Below are 21,928 nucleotides of genomic sequence, written 5' to 3' on the forward strand. Positions count from 1 at the left end.
AGACACACAGATGGTAGAAAAATGGAGGGCTGCGTGGGAGGGAGGGTTAGATTGACCTTGGAGTAGTTAAAGGTTTAGCACAACCTCTTGGGCCAAATGGCCTCCAGTCTGCTGTACCATCCTATGTTCTACGAAGAGACTAAACATTATCTTCTGGGCCTGTGAAGAGGAGACACCACAAGGAAAACTGAGTTGGGCAAACGCTTGCAAGCGATTGGCAGGTGGGGAAGGTGGAGACAGGAGTCATCTGTGAAAGCAACTGGTGACCACGTGCTTTAGGTAAAAGGAACAATACTGTCCAGGGAACCATGGGCCAGCAGCCGTGACTGGAAGGCTGTCACACTCAGTCACCTCATCGTTGCAGCAAAACCCATGGGTAGAGGAGATCAGACCATTCCCAGGGTTGGAGGAGATTGACCTGAATCCCAGGGATAGAGGGGGTTTGACTGATTGCTATGGATGAAGAAATTTGGCCAGATTTCCACGTACTGAAATGACTGGACAAGTTCCCAGGGAAGGAGTGATGGATGGCGAAGGATCGGATTGCTCCCTAGATTAATTCCCACAGATAAATAAAATTTGACCAATTTGCAGAGGTGGAGAGGCTATTGGTTACATATTTGGAGATGATTTCTATGGATGGAGGATATTAGACAGATTTCCACACAAGAGTGCAGAGCAAATAGGCAGGATATCAAGTCAGCTTTGATCTAACAAGGATAAACTGATTTGCGCACTCTTAGTCATTCTGCAACATCTGCTCAAATTTGGTTGGCTGTATTTTCAAATCTCCAGTGATCTGGACAAGGTGACAAATCAGAACCCATTAAAGATATTCACTACGACGGCCATCCTGAACGAGTTGCTGCTATGACCCGCCCTGTGCTGGTGTGTGGCCTCTAGTGCGCAGATTTTGTGAACCCCAAGTCCTTCAGTCCCAGGGTGAAAATGCTTTGCAAATGACCATGGGGGTTTTTTGTCTTGTATACGGAGCAAATCAGCATTGAAATACCATCGTCTTTCCAGAGAGCCGCTGCCTTTCGTTTCAATGAGGAGTTTTACTACTGCAGTAACCTGCACGCAAATGTTTTAATTAAATTTAATTATCTTTCTCCCTGTTATTGCATCCAACTGTAAAACTGATTATGACAGCAGCTTCGATAGATGGCCGGGCCTAAACAGAAATGAGTTTGTCAGAGCCACGATTTCAAGAGAACGCTGCCTTTGATCTGATAGTTTATCAACTAAATGGCTTGGATATTCAAAATTAATAGTGCCTGTACTGAATTCATTCTGGTCTCGGGCATGGGGAAAAGTCCCGAGATGGAGCAGGCAACTTAGAATATCCCTAGGCCCAGCCAAGGAGCAGCAGCTACACTGAGATTGGCAAGGGAAAATTCTCAAGGATATGTGTGACTCTGTGCATCAGGGTGAGACTGTCGTGAGCCCTGCGGCTTGCTGTCGAGTACTGAGCTTCTCGGGTTTTGAGCACCTGTAGTTACTAATCAGTATCTTAACTAGAGTTGATAAGCCCTTGTGCTTTTGGTTTAATCTCGTCAAGTTACTTGTGGGCGGCACATGTTTCCCGCAGTCTATGATTATTTAAAGAGGACTCTCATTCAGTGCCTGAGTGGGGTCATTGTGTTGGAGAGAAGGAGTTGTCTCGCGGTGTCACTCAGTCGCTCCTCCGAGGCCCTGTTGGTATTCCGACGTTTAACCTCTTGCTTCTCTCTCTTCCTGGGGATCCGGCTGTCGCTCCGTACCTGGGTCCAGTCCTTCATGAGTCACCATGACAGAGATAGTGTAGACAAGGACTGGGTGAGGGCTCAGAGGTGACCCACACTGGAGGGAGAGTCACTGTCCATTGAGCTTGTACTCCAGTGAGTGTCACAGCACATGGAACTCATTGTCCATTGAGAAATCTCTTCCCTAATGCGAGTTAGGGTCTCTGGGATCCACATCCAGACTCGTTCAAAAATGCAGAAATATAAGAAGCTGCATTAGAAGTCATGGGCACACCTACAGGAGGTGCAGCCTCTAGGTGGCTGCATCTATCATCAAAGGTCCCCATCTGGGCAGTGCCACCTTCTCACAGCGACCGACAGGCAGGAGATACCAAAACCTGATGTCCCACACCACCAGGTTCAAGAATAGCTACTTCCCTTCAACCTTTCAGTTCTTGAACTAACCGGAAAATCCCCAGTCTCCTCATTATTGCAGGAAAATAGACTTTCTTCTAATTGTGCCCTTTTAAAAAATATATGTATAATTAGTGCTTTTCTAATGAATGCTCCTAGTATGATGCTATGTGCATGTGACACTACAGCAGGAGAGGTATTTATTGCATCTGTACATACAAGTACTTGGGTATATGCCAATATACTCAACACTGACCTTGCCATCCCAACGAGGGCCAGTGTTTTGTGGCTAGAACTGTCTCCCGGTAGCCGCTCAGTCGTCCCCCTGACAGTGGAGGGTTCCTTCTGTATGATAATGTTGGCGTCATTTCTTTGCCCATCTCCGACCTCAACATCCCCTTTGTATTGCACCGGGAGTGACAGCCTAAGTTCTGAGCTCTGGGTCCTGGAGTGGGACGTGAACTCACAACCTTTGGACTGAGCCTAGAGACAGGGCTCCCCACGAGCAAGGGACCGCACGATAAAAAATCACTGGGCAGCTGAGGAAGGAAGCTACGCTGGGCCTATCAGAGGGTGAGGGAAATGTTAAAAGTGACAGAAATTCAGTGGATAGGCCTTACTTTGTTTTGAAGTAAAGAACCACGCAGAGCATCCCGACCACTGTCAGTCCAATCGTGATGCAGGTTATTGACATGATCTGTCGCTGGTACATATCTTCGCTTTCTGTGGGCACAAACACAGGCAGGGAGAATCGTCATTAGTCACACTGGTCTGTATGTGCTAGCGATCATGTACGTCTGCTTGTATAGACAAGATTTCTTAAGTAGTCCATTAACATGGCTGTTTCGTGTGGATTCACGTTTGCATTTCTGTTGTTTGTATGAGTGCATATTTGTATGTGTGTACTTGCACGTGTGTGTGTTCATGCAGGTGTGTACTTACGTGTCTCTGTATGCATGTGTGTGCACATGTATATATGTGAGTATTCTTGTGTTCTTTTGTGTATATGTGTGTGCACATGCATGTTTGTATGTATGTGTGTCTGCGTGTGTTTCGATTGATGGGCCAACCTCTCCAACCTGGAGCTTCATCTTTTGCTTATTGCAAGGTTTAAAAGTATCACGAGGAATCTCCTCAGGGATTATTCCCATTTGCGGTGTCCTGGCAATCCGTGGATGTAACCTGGGGGCTGATGGATTGAGAGAATGGCTCAATCTCTCCAAACGCAAACCTCAGCGAAAGGAGTCTTCTGATAAAAATCACACATCCACTGAATACAAAGTTAGGCCTTTATCCTTTTGTTGGAGTGTTGCCCTGTAGGTTCAACGTGAGATCAGGCAAACTGTGGGCTTTGGTGGGGTTTGAAGGTCAGGCCAGGAGGTGAGCCAATATCCTGGGGGGGCCGAGAACTGAGCCATGTAATCAGGGTCCAAGGTCAGGCCAGGAGGTGAGCCAATATCCTGGGAGGACCGAGAACTGAGCCATGTAATCAGGGTCCAAGGTCAGGCCAGGAGGTGAGCCAATATCCTGGGAGGACCGAGAACTGAGCCATGTAATCAGGGTCCAAGGTCAGGCCAGGAGGTGAGCCAATATCCTGGGAGGGCCGAGAACTGAGCCATGTAATCAGGGTCCAAGGTCAGGCCAGGAGGTGAGCCAATATCCTGGGGGGGCCGAGAACTGAGCCATGTAATCAGGGTCCAAGGTCAGGCCAGGAGGTGAGCCAATGTCCTGGGAGGACCGAGAACTGAGCCATGTAATCAGGGTCCAAGGTCAGGCCAGGAGGTGAGCCAATGTCCTGGGAGGACCGAGAACTGAGCCATGTAATCAGGGTCCAAGGTCAGGCCAGGAGGTGAGCCAATGTCCTGGGAGGACCGAGAACTGAGCCATGTAATCAGGGTCCAAGGTCAGGCCAGGAGGTGAGCCAATATCCTGGGAGGACCGAGAACTGAGCCATGTAATCAGGGTCCAACATCAGGACGGGAGCTTGCACATTCTCACTGTGATCAGGGGGTTTCCCCAGATGCCCTGCTTCCCTCCCACCTTCCAATAATGTGGAGGTTATCAACATGAGAAGGTCTGCAGATACTCTTAAACCAAAGCAACATGCACAAAGTGCCTGAAGAACTCAGCATGTCAGGCAGCATCTATGGAAATGAATAAGCGTTTTGGGCCAAAGCCTTTCTTCAGGACTGGAAAGGAAGGGGGAAGACACAGGAATAAAAAGGAGGCAGGGGAAGGAGGGTAGCTGGAAGGTGATAGGTGAAGCCAGGTATGTAGGAAAGGTAAAGGGCTGGAGGGGAAGGAATCTGAGAGGAGAAGAGAGTGGACCACTGGAGAACGGGAAGGAGGAAGGGACCAAGGGAGAGGTGATAGGTGAGAAGAGGAGGCCATAGTGGGGAGTAGAAGAAGGGAGCATAGGGAAAAAGTGGAACTTCCCGGTGGCCAAACATTTTAATTCTGACTCCCATTCCTGTTCCGACATGTCGGTCTTGTGGCACGACGAGGCCCCCTCAGGGTGAAGGAGCAACATCATAGATTCTGTCTGGTTAGCCTCCGACTGGATGATACGAATACCAATTTCTCCTTCCGGTGTATAAAAAAAATCCCTCTCCCTCCCCTCTTCTTTTCGGTCCTGAAAAAGTGCCTCGGACCAAAATGTAGACTGCTTATTCATTTCCATAGTTGCCAGCAGCGCTGCTGAGTTCCTGCAACATTCTGTGTGTGTTGTCTTGGGAGGTGTGTTACCCAGGGGAAGATGATGGGATTGTGAGAAGAATGAAATGGGATTGGTGTAAATGGGTGCTTGATGGCGCTTGATAGATGGCACAGATTTGATGGGCTGAAGGGCCTGTTTCTGTACTGTATAATTCTGTGACTTGGAGACAACTGGATGACAAAGGGTGACAAAGCTTAATAACAAAGAGAGGGAATCAGGGTGAATAAAGGGGCAGAGCTGAAAGATAATATTAGAGAGGTAAAGAGTCAGTGCAGGAATAAATTAGCAGTTTGCATAAAGAGGCATTCAAATCTGCAGCAGCATAATCAATCAATGGTTTATCAGATGGTGGGAGCAGTGATTAGGGACCAAAATTCTGATCTATTAGAGGAAGCAGAGGAGTCGTTGAGATAAATGCTAAATGTTATTTTACACTTCTGTTCACTCTAAGGATTGCAAATGTAACACAGAGAAGGACAGAGATTAACCTAGTAATCACAGGATGGACGGCTTAAATGAATAATTACAAGCTTTCAGAAATATTAATCTGGCTGACAATTAATTACCGCCGGGTAAGCACACACTAATGAAGGGGAGGGGGCAGACATATGTGATGGCCAAATACTGACTGACTGACTGCTGACTGGGCACTGACAAAGTTGATGTGGATTCTAGCTCTTGTGTACATGTGGTTCCAGAAGGCATCTGATCAGATGCTCGTCAGCAAAACTGAAACCCTGGGAGTAAAAGGAACATGGGTACAATACTGGCTTTGCAACAGGAATTGGGGAATGATCATAGTTGTTTTCTCAGGCTGGAGGGAGGCGCTTGGCCACGTTTCAAGGCTTGGCACCTGAACCATTTCCCTATGGCATGGATCAGTTAAGTCTGGGCATGCAGGGTAACCACTACACAATTTGCCAAAGGACCAAAGCTCGACAGTGTGGTAAGGAGTGAGGAAGATGGTGAGGCGTAGTAGGCCATGGACCAGGTTCTGCTCAATGATGGTCACCATGGAAACAGTAGGCTGAAAGGCCTAAGTGTGTGCTGTAGGATTCTGTGTCAGTGATTTCCAGAGAGTGCAGGTGGAAGGGACGGGTGTGATAAGTGAATTTTAATGCTGTGCTGTGAACCCATGTGAGGATAAATACCAGAAGCCGAGATGGTACATTTCCAAGTGGTCAGCAGAACCAGAGGCCTGGGAGTACTTCTGCTCAAATCTTTGAAGTGTGGAGTGAGGCTATAATGTGAATGGATACAGTGCTTTATATACTGAGGCACTGAGTACAAAAGCCAGCAAGTTAGACTAAGCCTTGCTATAGAACACAGGCTTGTCACCATCTGGAGTGTTATGGTCACCAGCCTTTAAGGACAAGAAGGCCATTGAAATGGTGAACTGCAGATTCACTGGGTTGCAAGGAAATGGGACCAGTGATGTGGAGAGTAGAGGGACACTGATTGTTCTGGGCAAGGTAAAAGGGAGATTTGATAGAGTTTCTTTTCAAATCGGGAAGTATTTCAAAAAGCTGTCTGCGGAGGCCGACGGACAGACAGGCGCAGGTTAAAGGTGACCAATAAAATAATCTGAGACAATAGGAAGTACAATTATTTCAGCGAGTGAGTGGTTGGGCTGTGATACCAATAGTGATTGACCAATGGTCAATGAAAACCTTTGAAAGGGATTTGCATAAACACTTGGAGAAAAAGTAGCAGCCACACAAAAAGTGAGGGGTCAGAGTGTGAGTTCACTGAAGTTGGGGTCAGAGTGTGGGATCAGTGTTGCCGAAGGGTTGGTGTCAGAGGTCAGTGTGTGGTTTCAGTATTGGTGAAGGGTCGGTGTGAGGGGTCAGGGTGTGGGTTCAGTGTTGTTGTGGTCAGTGTGTGGGTTCAGTATTGGTGAACGGTCACTGCGAGGGGTCAGAGTATGGGTTCACTGTTGTTGGGGTCAGGGTTATAGAAAGGTCGGTGTGAGGGGTCAGAGTGTGAGTTCAGTGTTGTTAAGTTTCAGTGGGTGTTGTCCGAGTGTGGGTGCAGTATTGGTGAAGGGTCGGTGTGTGGGGTCAGAGTGTGAGTTCAGTGTTGTTAAGTTTCAGTGGGTGGTGTCCGAGTGTGGGTGCAGTATTGGTGAAGGGTCGGTGTGTGGGGTCAGAGTGTGAGTTCAGTGTTGTTAAGTTTCAGTGGGTGGTGTCCGAGTGTGGGTGCAGTGTTGGTGAAGGGTCGGTGTGTGGGGTCAGAGTGTGAGTTCAGTGTTGTTACGTTTCGGTGGGTGGTGTCCGAGTGTGGGTGCAGTATTGGTGAAGGGTCGGTATGTGGGGTCAGAGTGTGAGTTCAGTGTTGTTGGTGAAGGGTCGGCCAATCTGGATGTCATGGAAATGTTGATGATGTTGAGTCCGCGATTACCTGACTGATTTTGCAAAGCTTTAAACTAATCTTCGGCAGAAATTTTCAGCCTCAATAGGCAGAAACACCACCTGAGTCTCCCACCATGAGCCTTGGGGAAAATCTCTGGCCTCTGGTATGAGATGCCATTTTCCTGTTTGTCTCTGTGCCTGTGAATGTATGACTGATACCTCTACTGTCCAAATCAGAACAGTGTTGAAATCCTCCCTTGTGACTCCATCAAACTTCCGAACCCCGACAGCAAGGCATGGAAGCATCAATGCCATGAGTGGATTGACAGGGACACGGTGCGTGGGATACAGGAAAGGAGAGATGAATGGCCACAAAACAGGAAATCGGCAGAAATGGGACAGGGTCCGTGTTGGATTAAATGCTCAGTCTTGTCCATCAACGTTGCCGTTTCTGAAGCCAACACTCACAAAGCTTACGAGAGAGAGGGAATCCCACCAGCTGATAGACTTTGGAGCAGAACACGCAGATGGACGGCTCGGGGAGGGGCATTCACCACACCAGACTGATGTTGGACTGCACAACACAGTTGGACGCTGACTCAGATGGAGACACAGGCAGAATCGAGGCATGAAGATGGAGCAGAGCAAGCAAGGACAGAGAGCACAGGGAGACGGGAACATGCACACAGAGATGCAGCAACTCAGATAACAACACAGATAAAAACCTGTAGAAATACAAAGGGAGAAACCGGCAAATCAGAGGATTGACATGCACACAGAGAGAGTACATCTAGAGCCGAGAGTCCATACCCATGAATTCTATTCCCAGATGTTCTGCTGTATTGAGACATTTCAGGGAGAGGGTAGGGAAGAGGAAGGAAAAGAAAGGGAAAAAGAGAGAGAGAGAGAGATGGAGACAAAGTCAGCAATCAACAAAACTTGTGACTGTTGGCTGAGAGTTCATTGCACAATTCCAGAAACTGGGATTTATCCAGTCCTCAACATCTTGCTACCACAGAATCACCTTATTTCCTGTCAGCTGCTGACAGTAAAGACACAGAATCATTGGGGCCTCATCGAGCAGAGATGTGATTTATTGATGAAACGATCCTAGGAATTGGTCTGTTTTAAAAAAAAATCCACAATCATGCATTTACCTTCACAGTTTTCAAGCCTCACTTTCCACAATAGCTTCATGTGGCCTATAGAGGAGAAGGATTTTCCCTTCCATCAGTGCCTCTTGTACTAATCATTGTTACACACAGCTCCATCCTTTACCACAGCGGACCTGAGGATGGTGGAAGGGTAGGCAGAATGTACCTTTGTTGGCGAAATAGTGGGAAGCTCCCTGTTCACCTGCAGACCAAGCTCAGAGAAACACAATCTGCACTGTAAGTTACCCATCTGCCTCCAATGCACTGACCACTCTAGTCTGGGTAACCTGATGGTCACTGATAAATGAGACAGAAGCTTAGACACCAATAGGCATGGAATTTGTTTTTCCTAATGGGCCAGAGCGTCTCTCGGCTTTTGTGTTGTGATGGAACTTACATTTGCTGCACCTCAGCCCCATTCCACAGAAGGGGGTGAAAATCCCCAGACTCGGCCCAGCATTCTGTATGGGAGATGGGGGAGCTGGTGCTTGAAAGTGGCTGTGTGTGTGTGTGTGTTATGCACTTGTTTTAGCGTGTGTATGAGTGTGTCCACTTGTGTTTGTGCGAGTGGTGTGGGTGAGTGGTATGTGTTTGTGATGGAGGAGCTGGTGTCTGAGAGTGTGGTGTGCGTGTGTGAGCCGTGTGTGTGTGTGCATGTCTGTGTCTGTGTGTTCTTTTATTTGAGGATGTGTGTGACACATGGGATTTCGGAGTGTGAGAGTGAAGTGTTGGGACAGGACCCTTTAAGAGGTGTGATTATACTGCCATCAGTTCCCTCTAGTGGCTGTTGGTGACAACACAAACTTAACAGCGTTGCACTTACGAGAAGCAACTGTCAGAAACCACTTCACTTTGACTGCTGTTCTGATCAACGACAAGGGTGGTAGCGGATGAGTTAGAAACGTCGCTGCTCGTTTCAGAGGCTTGGAGTTTTTTTCCTGGACCTGTGGAGCAGCACAGTTACTGAGGAGGACTTACTGAATCCGTTTTTTTTGTACTGGGCTGGATTGTGGCCGCACAGTCTGAGTCACACCGGCCTTGACATTCCCAGCAGCTCCACTCAATCATGCATTGCGGAAGTCAAAAGAATGAAACTTTTCTCTTGCAAACAAGTTGTGGAAGGGAAGATGTTGTCCACTCTCTGGACTTTCGAGCACACAAGCAGGGAAAAATCAGAATTAATTTTGAATCTGATGAGTGAACACATACAAGCAGCAGCCATTTCATTAGGTACACCTTCAAACCTGCAAATATCTGAGCAGCCAATCATGTGGCAGCAACTCAATGCGTAAAAGCATGCAGACATGGTCAAGAGGTTCAGTTGTTGTTCAGACCAAACATCAGAATGGGGAAGAAATGTGATCTAAGTGACTTTGACCGTGGAATGATTGTTGGTGCCAGATGGGGCAGTTTGAGTATCTCAGACACAGCTGATCTCCTGGGATTTTCGTGCACAGCTGTCTCTAGAATTTACAAAGAATGGTGCAAGAAATGAAAAGCGACCAGTCAGCGGCAGTCCTGTGGGTAAAAATGCCTTATTAATGGGTGATCACAGAGGAGAACAGCCAGACAACGGTGCAAGCTGACAGGACGGCGACAGCAACTCAGATAACCAGACGGTACAGCAGTGGCGTTCAGAAGGGCATCTCTCAATGCACGACACGTTGAACCTTGAAGTGGATGGGCTACAGCATCAGAAGACCACGAACACACTGAGTGGCCACTTTATAATGCAGAGGAAGTAACTAACAAAGTAACTAACTGAGTGCGGGTCCATAGGCTTAATACTACTAATACACCAGGCTTTCATGTGGCATAACAGCAGCTCTGGGACTTCTCAAGAGGACAATTACTATTCTGATCCAAGGTCTGCCAGGCATTGGAAGCAATCCAGAGGAAATTTTAGGTGCCTAGAAAAATAGAGCAGGAGCAAAATAAGAATCTAGAAGATGTACTTTGATGATTCTGAGGTGCCAGAGTACAGTTGGGATAAGGCAGGCGCATTTTTGCTGCCCCCATCCGCCATGCTTAGGATAGAGATACTAGAAGACACCATCAAGCTGAAAACCAGGACACAGTAGGGTTGGATGCAACATGTCCAACCACTGACGGAGTTGAAGGCCTGCTTAAGATTTCTCACCTGCCTTGGGTGCTTTCTGGTGTCTTGATGAAAATCACTACTGACCCACAATAGAACACAGAAGTGGATAAAGCTGTGTTCTAAGAACTGAGGCCGCTGCTGCTGAGTTCACAGGTTCTGTGGGTTCGCAGCTGGTCACCAAGCAGAGTTGCTGTCAGTAAAGATTGGAGTTGAGTGACTAATTAATATTGCATTAAAGTCCCTTATCAAAGCAGTGAAACAAGGCAAAGATGATGTACAGTAAATATTGGGTATGAAATTACAAAGTTTCACGAACACTGTAATGGCCAATGCATTACAATCCTCATGGACTACAAGCTTTTAGAAGCTATTTTCGGTGAATCCAAGGGGAGGCCTCTAATAGCCTCAGTCAGAGTGTAGGGATTGGTATGAATGGTTACTGGTCACAGCGAAGGAATATACTCAATGTTAGGAATAATACACAGATGCACCAGTACCTTCTCCCAGCCCCTGGCCCTGGCTGAGCATACCCATGGGTTTTGCCACTCCTCATATGGGAACAACGATCACACAGGTGCTCATTCTGAGTGGAGGGGAACAGTTCCCGCAGGAACCATTATGAAGCTGGAGATGACCTTTGTTTCGCATGCTCTCCCAGCTAATTTAAAGGACAACAGAAGCAACTCGATTAGCACTGAATCTCCTCGTTCATCGGAAGGATTAGGATCAAGAGCGTGGACTTGTACTGTCCTGGCACATTGAGCGGTTGAGTAAAAAGACCATTCAGACTGTCAAGGAGGATTAAAGACGACGAAAATGGGAGAAACTGAGACGTAAGTTTCTGATTTCCCTAGTTGTATACAATACACAACCAGAGGACAGACGCCTACTGAGTTATTGATAGGCGGATGTCTCAGAGAACATTTGGATCTGGTGAAGTCAGAGATTGGCACACCCTTGTGTTTCAAAGAAGCAAAACAGAAGGAACAGCATGTTGCCAGAGATCATGGTTGCCATTTGAAGATGATCTTGTCACCCGTGGAAGGTGCTTACCAGGATGTGCCATTGATCACAATAGACCAATTTCATTTGTGGTTCTTCTGGATAACTTTCACCCAAGACATCAGATGAACTGTGGATCTTTTCTCACTCGTAACCGAAACTGGTGTAGTGAAGGAAGTCACACCCCTAGAGATGCTTCCTTTATGGCGATCTTTCTGTGCAACCTGTGTTGTGACACTCGCGGTGAGTGAGGAAACATGATACAGATTGAATGTGAATCGAATTTGGGAATATAGTAATATAGTTTAGTTGTGCACTTGTGACTAATTATGTATGTCTGTTTTCACCTGTATGAGGGGGTAGCTTTTCTGGGAGACTTTTTTAAACCTGATTCTACTATAATCCAGCAGTTATCTCATTATAATCTTACTGCTAACCCATCTGGCGGTCACATAGATGGCTTTGCACAGAGAGAAGCACCTGGCTATAGCTGTTATGCATTGAATGTTTCATTCAACATTTGCACTCCTTGAACAGCGCCACATGCTGGATAGGTTGTGTGCTCGCGTGTATTGAAACAACTGGAGCTGGTCAGCCAAACAACATCGTACACCGTAGTGTTCACTAAGGCTCCTTCAGTAACCGTGCCTACTGGAGCCAGTCTCTGTGACTCCTAAATACTGTACGAGAGTTGTTTTACTAGTGGAGAGCACACTGTCCATCTGAAAGTGCCCGGGTGATTGGCAATCCTGCATCACATGACCTCTTGTTGGGATCACATGACCTCTAAGCTCTCCTGTTTGGTTTATCTCAAGGCCATGAAATTCTCTGCCCTTTATTCCACTCTAAACCTTTACAGCTAAGTGTTATCTCCATAGTAACAGCTGCAATCAGAAACTCACATTGAAGGAAGAAAACATTCCACATACTTGGGTCAGATAGGATAGAGTCAGTTTTCGGTAAGTACTGGTCACAACGAACACCCTGGTATCCTTCCTTGCACCTGGGGAGAAAGCAAATGCACGAGTGATGATGTCTGCCTCAGGGAACGGTGACTGTGCTCATTCTCGAGATGCTTGTCCAAGACATTGTTAGATGGAGCCTTGAGGTGAATGTCCCACAGATAAGATAGAGTGTCATAGAATCATTGAGTAATATAGCAAAGAAACATGCTCTTCCACCCAACTCCTTCTTGCTGAGAACAGGGCCATCTGATAGTCCCATTTCTTTTCATTTAGTCCCCATCCTTTTAAATCTTTCCTATCTGTGTACCTGTCTAAGTGTCTTTTAAATATTACTGTACCGGACTACATGACTTCCTCTGGCAGCTCATTCCAACCTCTCTGTAAAAAAGTTGCTCCTCAAGTGCTGTTTAAATCTTTCCCCCCTCATCTTACATCTATGTCCTCTCATGTTTGGCTCCCTTTCCTTGGGGGGAAAGACTGTTAACATTCATCCTTTCTATGCCCTGAATAATTTTATACACCTCTTGAAGGTCACCTCTCCATCTCCTAGATCCAAGGGATAAAGTCCCAGCCTGTCCAATCTCTCCCCATGCCTGAATTTCAGTCAGTGGACCACTTTCGCGAGAAGACACTGGCAGGTCTTTGATGCTGGACCAGACAGTCAGATACCCCAGCAAGTGTCAATGAAAGTGCAAAATTCCTCTCCTCTGGGTCTGGTGGTTGGAATACTAGTGGGCCCCGGTCAGCCAACAGTAAGAGATGGAAGCGGATACCCAAACCCCAAAGAATTTCAGGATGTATATTGAATACATTTCCTGACATCCAACGTACCTATTCAACCTATTGAAACCAGACCCCGTAATATGACAAGACCCAGAAGCAAAGTGTAGATTTTGCAATCCACTCTCCAGCAAGGATTAAGACCTTGTGATTAATTCCGAACACAGCTTGGGGACTGCAAACAAGATAAACTGACTGTGATAATGGAAGGTATTTTAGTTTTACAGTGAATTTATCCGATAATTAATTTAGAGAGTGAGAAACCTGAGTGAAAGAAGCTCTATTTTCCACCTAATCTGTGTTACACACACTTGGGGAGTGTTTGATGGCAAAGAAGGAGCCTTACTCTGCACTGGTAATCTCACAAAGCTCACCCGCTTCTGGTGATCAGTCCAATTAACCTTCGCTGAAACGTTTACCACACAGTCGCATCGTTCCTTACACAATACCCATATCTGGTCCTACCATACCCAATAAAACTGAGACATATTTCAATATTCAATTGCCCTCACAAAAAAAGAATCATTCTGTTAGCTCCCCTCACCACTTGATCCTTTTGAAAATCCTGCACTAGACCAATATCCCTCTCTATCTATCACCGAGCACGGGAATTCCTCACCGTTCAGATTACACCTTTTCATTTTTATTTTCACTGCCAAAAGGAGTGATTTCTCATTTTCCCACATCTGATTCTATTTGCCAGCTCTTTGCCCACTTAATCTCTTTATGCCTCCTTACTTTTTCTTTGCAACCCACTTTTGTTATATCACTGAACGTAGAACACGACAGCAGAGGACAAGTCCTTCGGCCCATAATATTGGTGCAGAACATGATGGCGAATTACTCAAAACCCTGCTGCGTGCACGTGATCCATCTCCCTCCACTCCTTGCCTATCTAACAGCCTCTTTCTGAGGATCACTCGCGAACTCCAGTGTAGGAATCACAGAGACTTCGGCGGTTTCAACAGAACTAAAGATTCATTACAAAAATTAACTAGTAAAATGAACAAGAGCTCAGGCGGACACTACAAAACCTTGACGAGCTGAAGTCACTCACAATACACAGAAAAACTCGGTCTAAATTTCTCCTGACAAGAGACCTCGGCGACCCAACAAGAGGGGTAGACATGCCCCCCCCCCCGAAATACACACTGGAGCACATAGGAATTCCGAACATTGACAATACCATGCAAGTTAAAATATCCCAAATTGAATACAAGTGATTAAGAGCAAAGTTTAACAATCCTCAGGATCTCAAATGAGACACCTGTAAAACATAATGAAAACCTAGAGCTGGTGCACAGACAAACAATCAGACATCAAAGGTAAACAATCCAAGGACAAAGCACACGTGTGAGGGGTGACACTGAGAAAAAGAGAAAATACAGTCCCTATACCAACTGACAAAAAACTCTTTTTCAAATCAACCCCTGGTTGCGACATTCTTAAACACCACTGTATATCTCCTTCCAACATTTAATTTAAAAAACTATTTTTCCACCACTGAAATTTTGAGGTGATTATTTTAAATAATCAATATTATAAAGACACTTTTTTTTGTCATGATTCCTGATTAGACTTGACAAGAAAGTCCCTCACTTCTGAGATGAGATCCATCTCTTTTATGGTCTCCTATCAGCTCCTGAGCTGAGCTGAACCGAACCATTCTGTGCTGCAGTCTCATTGCTGACATTTGTAAAAACCATTCCCATCTCATCGTACCGAAGGTGATGCTACAGAACAGAGGTGTGCAAATATCTCTGCTTCAAAGCAACGTTTTTAATAGTTAGCTGCCCTATGACATAAGCATTGTTTTGAGGTAGACAGTAATTCCTTTCTCCGTCAATTCTCACAAACCAAATGCAAGTTTAATAACCACACCTCAGAGCCTTCATTCACATCATTTATGTAAGTTGTAAAACGTTGAGGCTTCAGCACTGATTCCTGTGGCACATCACTTGTTATATCTTGCCAAACAGAAAAAGACCCATTTATATCTCTTTCCTGTTTTCTGTTAGCCAGCCAATCTTCTGTTCACACCAATATGCTTCCTCCTACACCATCAGATTTGAGCTTGCACAATAATCTTAATGCTGCACCTTATTAAATGTCAGAGGGATTTGGAGAAACACAAAAGGTAAACAGACCCTTCATCTTACTGTCTCTGCTGACCATCAACCAGATATTTATACAAGTTCTACATTTTTTATCCTCTCCATTTTTCCACCAACTCCCCCCAAATTCCACAGCTCCCTACGCACTGACGATTATTCACAGTGACTGATTAACCTACTGACCCACAACTGTCTTAGGGATGTGAGATGAAAGTAAATCCACAGGTCACAGGAAGCGCACACAAACTCCACGCCGAAAGCTCCCAACAGCTCCCAAGATCAGAATCGAACCCAAGTCGAACCTGCAGCTGCGCCACAGTGCCACCTGCTACTGTAACTCGAAGTACAGCATATCCACTAGTTAGAGAGAATCTGCAGACGCTGGAAACCTGAGCAACACACACAAAATGCTGGAGGAACTCAGCAGGCCAGGCAGCATCTGTGGAAAAGAGTACGGTCAACATTTGCGGCTGAGACCCTTCGACAGGGCTGGTACTCCTTTATCCACAGGTATTTCTATAATCTCCAATTAATTTGAAAGTTCAAGGTAAATTTACTACCAGAGTATGCACATGTTACCAAATGCATTACTACATTTCTTGCAGGCATTCAGAGTAGAACAAAGAAATACAATAGTATCAAAGAAAATGTAAATACAAATAAAGATGAACAACAACCAGTGTGCAAAAGATGATGAACTGTGCAAATACAAAATAAAGCAGTAAATAAGTAATGCTGAGAACACCAATTGTAGAATCCTTGAAAGTGAGACCATAGTTTGTGGAATCAGTTCATTGTTGAGGTGAGTGAAGTTATTCACACTGGTTCAGGAGGGATAATAACTGTTCCTTATCATGGTGGTATGGGACCTAAGGCTCCTGTACCTCCTTCCCGCTGACAGCAGTGAGAAGAGAGCATGGTCTGGATGCGGGGGGAATGGAGAGGGGGTGTTCCTTGATAATGGAGGCTGCTTTTCTTGTGACAGTGCTTTTTGTAGATGTGTCTAATGATGGGGACGTTTTTTTTTCCTGCAATGAACTGGGCTGTAGTCACTATTATTTGTCAGCTTTGCCTTCATTGTTTCCATACCAGGCTGTGATGCAACTAGTTGGGATACCCTCCTGCACCCATAGAAGTTTGTCAGAGTTTTAGATTGCATGCTGAATCTGAGAAAGCTTCTAAGTCAAATTTGATTTTCCTTTCAAAACTTCCTGTTTTTAACATAAATTATGTTATAAATTTATGTGAGAAACATAAAGTGGCTGTGTGGCGATTCGAAGGAAAGCATCCGGCTCGGACGGAGTACCTGGCCAACTATGAAGACCTGTGCTGACCAACTGGCTGGTGTATTCAGGGATATCTTCAAACTCTTGCTCTGGCAGTGTGTGGTGAGCAAAAAGAGCGTGGTACCCTTTCTACGTGACTATCGCCTAGTGGCAGTTACATCCACACGGATTTGAGAGGCTGGTGTTGAAGCATATCAGCTCCTGTCTGAGTGGGGGCTTGGATCCACTCCAATTTGCCATCTAAACAACAGATCTACAGCAGACGCTATCCTGTTGGCTTTTCACACAACACTGGAACATCTGGATGGCAAAGATGCATACATCAGGATGCTCTTTGTCAATTACAGCTCGGCATTTAACACCACCCTCCCCTCAAAACTAATCAGTAAACTCCAAGACCCCCTTGTGTAATTGGATCCTGGAATTCCTCACGTAAGGACACCAGTCAGTTTGGTTTAGCAATAAAATCTTCTCCACAATCTCCATCAGCACAGGAGCACCAAGGGTTGTGTGCTTAGCCCCCCACTCTACTCACTTTACACCTGAGTCTGTGTGGCTAAGGACAGCTCCAACACCATATTCAAGTTTGCTGATGCCATCACTTATGGGCTGTATCAAAGGGGGTGATGAATCAGCATACAGGAGGGAGACTAAGAACTTGGCTGAGTGGTGTAATAACAACAACCTCTCACTCGATGTCAGAATGTCCAAGAAACTGATAGAAGACTTCAGAAAAGGGAAACCAGAGGTCCATGAGCCAGTGATCACTGGAGGATCAGAGGTGGAGAGGGTCAGTAACTATCTCAGAAGACCTGTCCTGGACCCATCATATAAATATTTTGTGAGGAAAGCACAACAGTGCCTCTACTTCCTTCAAACAGAGAATCCTGTAAAAGGTGGTGGATTTGGACCGGCACATCACTGGCAAAACCCTCCCAACCGCTGAGCACATCTACAAAAAACTTTGCTGTGGAAAAGCAGCATCCATCACCAGCGATCCTCACCACCCAGGCCATGCTCTTTTCTCACTGCTGCCATCAGGTAGAGGGTACAAGAGCCTCACAACTCACACCCACAGGTTCAAGAACAGTTCCTACCCCTCATCCATCAGGCTCTTGATTTAAATGGGATAACTACACTCATTTAAAGACTCTTTTATTTTGTTATTTCATGCTCGTTAGTTATTGCTATTTATTTATATTTGCATTCACACAGTTTGTTGTTTATTGATCCTGTTTACAGGTACTGTTCTATAGATTTGCTAGGCATACCCACAGAGAAAGAATCTCAGGGTTATATGCGGTGACATGTATGTACACTGATAATAAATTTTATTTTGACTTTTGACTTTGGCTTTATGCCATGTTAAATTTACCAGTCCACCCTAAATTTTTCTCACCCTTCTATAACATCGTGAACAGTAGCTTCTACCAATTCTCCATGACAGATGTTAAGCTAACCAAGCTATAGCTTCCCTCTTCCAGTCTCCATCTATTTTTTCTGAATCGATGACTGACACTTTCTATTTTCCAATACGATGGAAACTTCACTGAATACTTGTCATTTTGGAAAATTAAACGAAAACATCCTCGATGTTACCAGCCACTTCTGTTAAAAACCCTGAGACTTCAGCAATTTGCTCACACCACTTTTCTGTTGACTGTAATCTTCCTGCATTTCTCTAAGCTTCAGATACACAATTTTTTCTCAGACTTTATGAGCACCCTCCATGGAGGACCAATGTTAATTCACTGGATGTCTTCTGATTCTCCATTATTAATTCCCCAGACTCGCTCTCAGTAGAACTAATTTATAAAGTCTTGTTTTTCAAATATCTTGCTATTTGCTTTTCATTTCTGTCTGTAGGAAGGGAAGGAGGGAATGGGAGTTGAGGGGATGTAAGTTTCTCAAGGGGAGGAGGGGAAATGGATGTGACATTGCACTCATTAACCTCTCCACTTTCACACAAACTGTGAACTCTGCTAATACATAGTTCACAAAATCACTCCATCGCTCTCTCTCTCGTACTTCTCACACACCGTCCCAAAGAGAAAGGGAGGGGGGGAGAGAGAGAGGAAGGGAGGCGATGAGGGGGAGAGAGAAAACGGAAGGGAGGAAAGGGGGAGAGGGGAGGGAAGGGAGGCAAAGAGGGGAGAGAGAGGGAGTGAGAGGTGGTGACAGAGAAGAAGGTGCAGGGAAAACAGAGAAATAAAGGGAAAGTAGAGACATGTATAGACAGAGTATAGAGAGAGGGGGGAAGAGAGGAAGGGAGGCAAATGGGAGAGTGAGAGAGAGGGGAAGGGAGGCAAAGAGGGGAGAGAGAGATGGTGACAGAGAAGTTGAAGGGAAAACAGAGGAATACAGGGAAAAGTAGAGACATGGAGTATAGACAGAGAGAGAGACTATAGAGAGAGCAAGTAAGACAATGAAAAAGGAAGAGTGAGATGTAGACTGGGTAAACAAGATGGTGAGAGAATCAGACAGAATAAAGGTGGATGAAGATTGATAGAGACTGAGAGAACTATTGAAAGACAGGAAATAGGAAAGAGAGACAAGAGGGAGAGCATAGAGACATAGGATGACAGTGAAAGGGAATGGGAGACAAGAGAAGCTGAGATGGACGTTGAGAGAGATGGTTGGAGAAGGTATGAGAAAAAATGAATAAAAAAAAGACGGTGACTTAGGTAATGTTCTCCCAAACTGGGACAGGTATCACTCTGCACAATGGGTAAGAGGTAATACTGAATGCTACGCATTGTATTCGCCGGGCACTCATACCCACTAACCAACACGGTAACACTGAATGTTACTACACAAACCAAAGTCAGCACAAGCCATAGACATCAGGCAGATAAATCAAAGGATTGGTCAGATTGATAAGTTTCAGGTAGCTTTTTAAAGGAGATTGTTTAGGGAGATGGAGAGGTTGAAAGATGGAAATTGGTAATGTTCCAGAGCTGAGTGAGGAGCCAATGAAATGGTATCTGTTGTGGTGGTAGGCAAATTGGAGCAGATCCAAGTCACTCCTCAGGCAGGAGTTGACCAACCTCTGAAAGGACTTTATCATAGTGGATGTAAATGCCACTGGACAAAAGTCATTAAGGCAGGTTATCACGGTCTTCCTGGGAATAGAGTCCTGTGATGAGCAGCGTAGCAAACAGTTAAAGAACTGACAGAAATCAGGATATCTCACAGGAGGCAGGGATAGAGGGGAATGGGTGGCGTAGAGAGAGAGAGAGAGAAAGAGAGAGGAAAGGAGGCAAAGGGGGAGAGAGAGAGAAAGAGAGGGAGAGGGGATGAGAGAGAGGAAGTTGCAGGGGAAAGAGGTATAAAGGGAGAAGGAGAAATGTGAATCCAGACAGGGAGAATGAGAGTAAGACAATGCAAGGAGCCGTGGCCAGGTCGGAGGAATGAGAGGAACAGGGTTTCGGACAGGTAGTGTGAGGTAAAAGGATGGTCAAGAGTGATCTGACAGGTCAAGTCCAAAGGTAACAAAGATCAGCTGCAGATCACTGGAGATGTAAACACACTGACGTCAGGAGCAGGAACAGATATTTTAGCCCTTCGATCCTGTTCTACAATTCAAACCAGTCCTTGTCAATTCTCTGCTTCAATCCCATTTTCCACTTCTTCCCCATTAATGTGCCCTGTCCCAAAATCATTTTACCTCACAGAGTCAAATGGCACTGAAGCAAGTCCTTAGGTCCAACTGGTTCATGCCGACCAAAATGCCCATCTAAGCTAGTCCCACTTGCCTGTGTTTGGCCATATCGTTCGAAATCTTTCCTATCCATGTCTCGGATCAAGTGATTTTTAAATGCTAATGTAACTGCTGCAACTCCTGTTTAACTCCATTCAGCAACCTTCTCTGGTACAGAATTTCACGGATCTGCCTGAATGAAGAAATTTCTCCTCACCTTAGTTCTAAACATCTCCCCCCATGTTCTGATATCGTGACCCCTATTCCTCAAGGGCTCCCTCACCTGAGGGCCACATCCTCCCCACATAATTGACTAACCTAACAGGCAATTTGCACAGTTAAAAATTAGCCCCCTTCATTGTTGTAAATCCTGGTGAAATCTTGCTCAGCGAGGACCTGCTGGGTCAAATGACCCGTTTCCATGCTGTATGAATGTAGAACTGATCAACCCAATTTCTCCTTTGTATGGTTGACAATTCAGACATTTAAGGAATCAGTCTGGTGAACTCTATGACACTTTTAATCCTTAGCTGAAGTGATCAAAGTTGCACAGAATGCTCAAGGTATGATTCCAACATGGCATCCTTAATTCTGTATTCAAATACTCTTGCAGTGAAACCACATTTTCCACCTTAGCTGCTTGCTGTATTACATGTTTTCTTTCAGTGACGGTATACAAGAACATTGCAATCTCAACCATAATCCATCACATTTAACACTCTGTCCTCCTACCAGTTATAGCAAAGCCTATCACCATTTCTGACACCACTCTTTCTTTTCTGGATCCCTCTGTCTCCACCTCAGGAGATAGACTTTCCACTGACATTTTCTAACAACCCACACCAACCTCGACTATACTACCTCTCCTGCTGTCTCCCGTAAGGACACCATCCAATTTGCTCAGTTTCTCCATCTCCGCCTCATCTGCTCTCAGGGCATCCGAATTGCCCTGCTACTTCCAGAAATGTGTCTCTTCCTCCACTGTTGGTTGGTGGATCCTTCACCTGCCTCTCCTCCATTTTGCGAACGCCTGCTGTAACGCTCCCCTATCACCAGACTTCCCAACTCATCACCTTTCACCCCACCAATCTCTACATCCAACATGATCCCACCAACAGTCATGTCTGCCCACCCCCACCCTTCTGCTTTCAGCAGAGACCACTCTTTTCATTCTGCTCCCTCTGTACCCACTGGCCACACATCTGAGGGCATATTAGCAAGAAGTGGCATATAGACAAAGGATTTGTGTAAATCACTAGGAGACGTGAAAGTAATAAAGAAAAGTGACGAAGAATGTGTCTGTCCATTCCACGTGGTCCTCACAGCTCCTGTTACACATCTTGAGGAGAGACAGCCATACAATTTGAGACTGATGGTTAATTATTCACCTTTTGACACTGATGGGTTTAAGATCAGCCCTGAAAAGCTGTTAAGAGATGTGTTACAGCTAAACCTCTAGCATATCTTAGTGATCAGATACTGGTCTCTCAAGAAAAGAGGGGTACGAATAGGCTAGTCAGTCCAAGTCCATCCCACATTTCAATATGAGCCTTGCTGATCCGTCTCAGACACTGATTGCCCTTCTGTTTCAGTGAATACTCCTCAATTCCCTAAACTTTCA

At 45.5% G+C, this 21,928-nt stretch overlaps 1 protein-coding gene across 2 annotated transcripts in view; it reads right to left on the bottom strand.

Annotated features, from left to right (window-relative positions):
• The window catches only part of LOC134358433 (pro-neuregulin-3, membrane-bound isoform-like), a 529,163-nt gene that overhangs the window by 14,688 nt on the left and 492,547 nt on the right, over nucleotides 1-21,928 (bottom strand). The window contains exons 3-5 of one of the 2 annotated variants that reach the window (XM_063070656.1): nucleotides 12,392-12,465; nucleotides 8,016-8,042; nucleotides 2,759-2,861 (exon numbers count right to left, since the gene is read on the bottom strand). In XM_063070656.1, the coding sequence (XP_062926726.1) occupies nucleotides 2,759-2,861; nucleotides 8,016-8,042; nucleotides 12,392-12,465 (204 nt within the window). The remainder of the gene's footprint in view (nucleotides 1-2,758; nucleotides 2,862-8,015; nucleotides 8,043-12,391; nucleotides 12,466-21,928) is intronic. The other variant, XM_063070657.1, reaches the window with a different exon arrangement.

Source organism: Mobula hypostoma, chromosome 18, assembly GCF_963921235.1.
Source record: "Mobula hypostoma chromosome 18, sMobHyp1.1, whole genome shotgun sequence".
In the NCBI taxonomy this organism is placed as follows: domain Eukaryota; kingdom Metazoa; phylum Chordata; class Chondrichthyes; order Myliobatiformes; family Myliobatidae; genus Mobula; species Mobula hypostoma.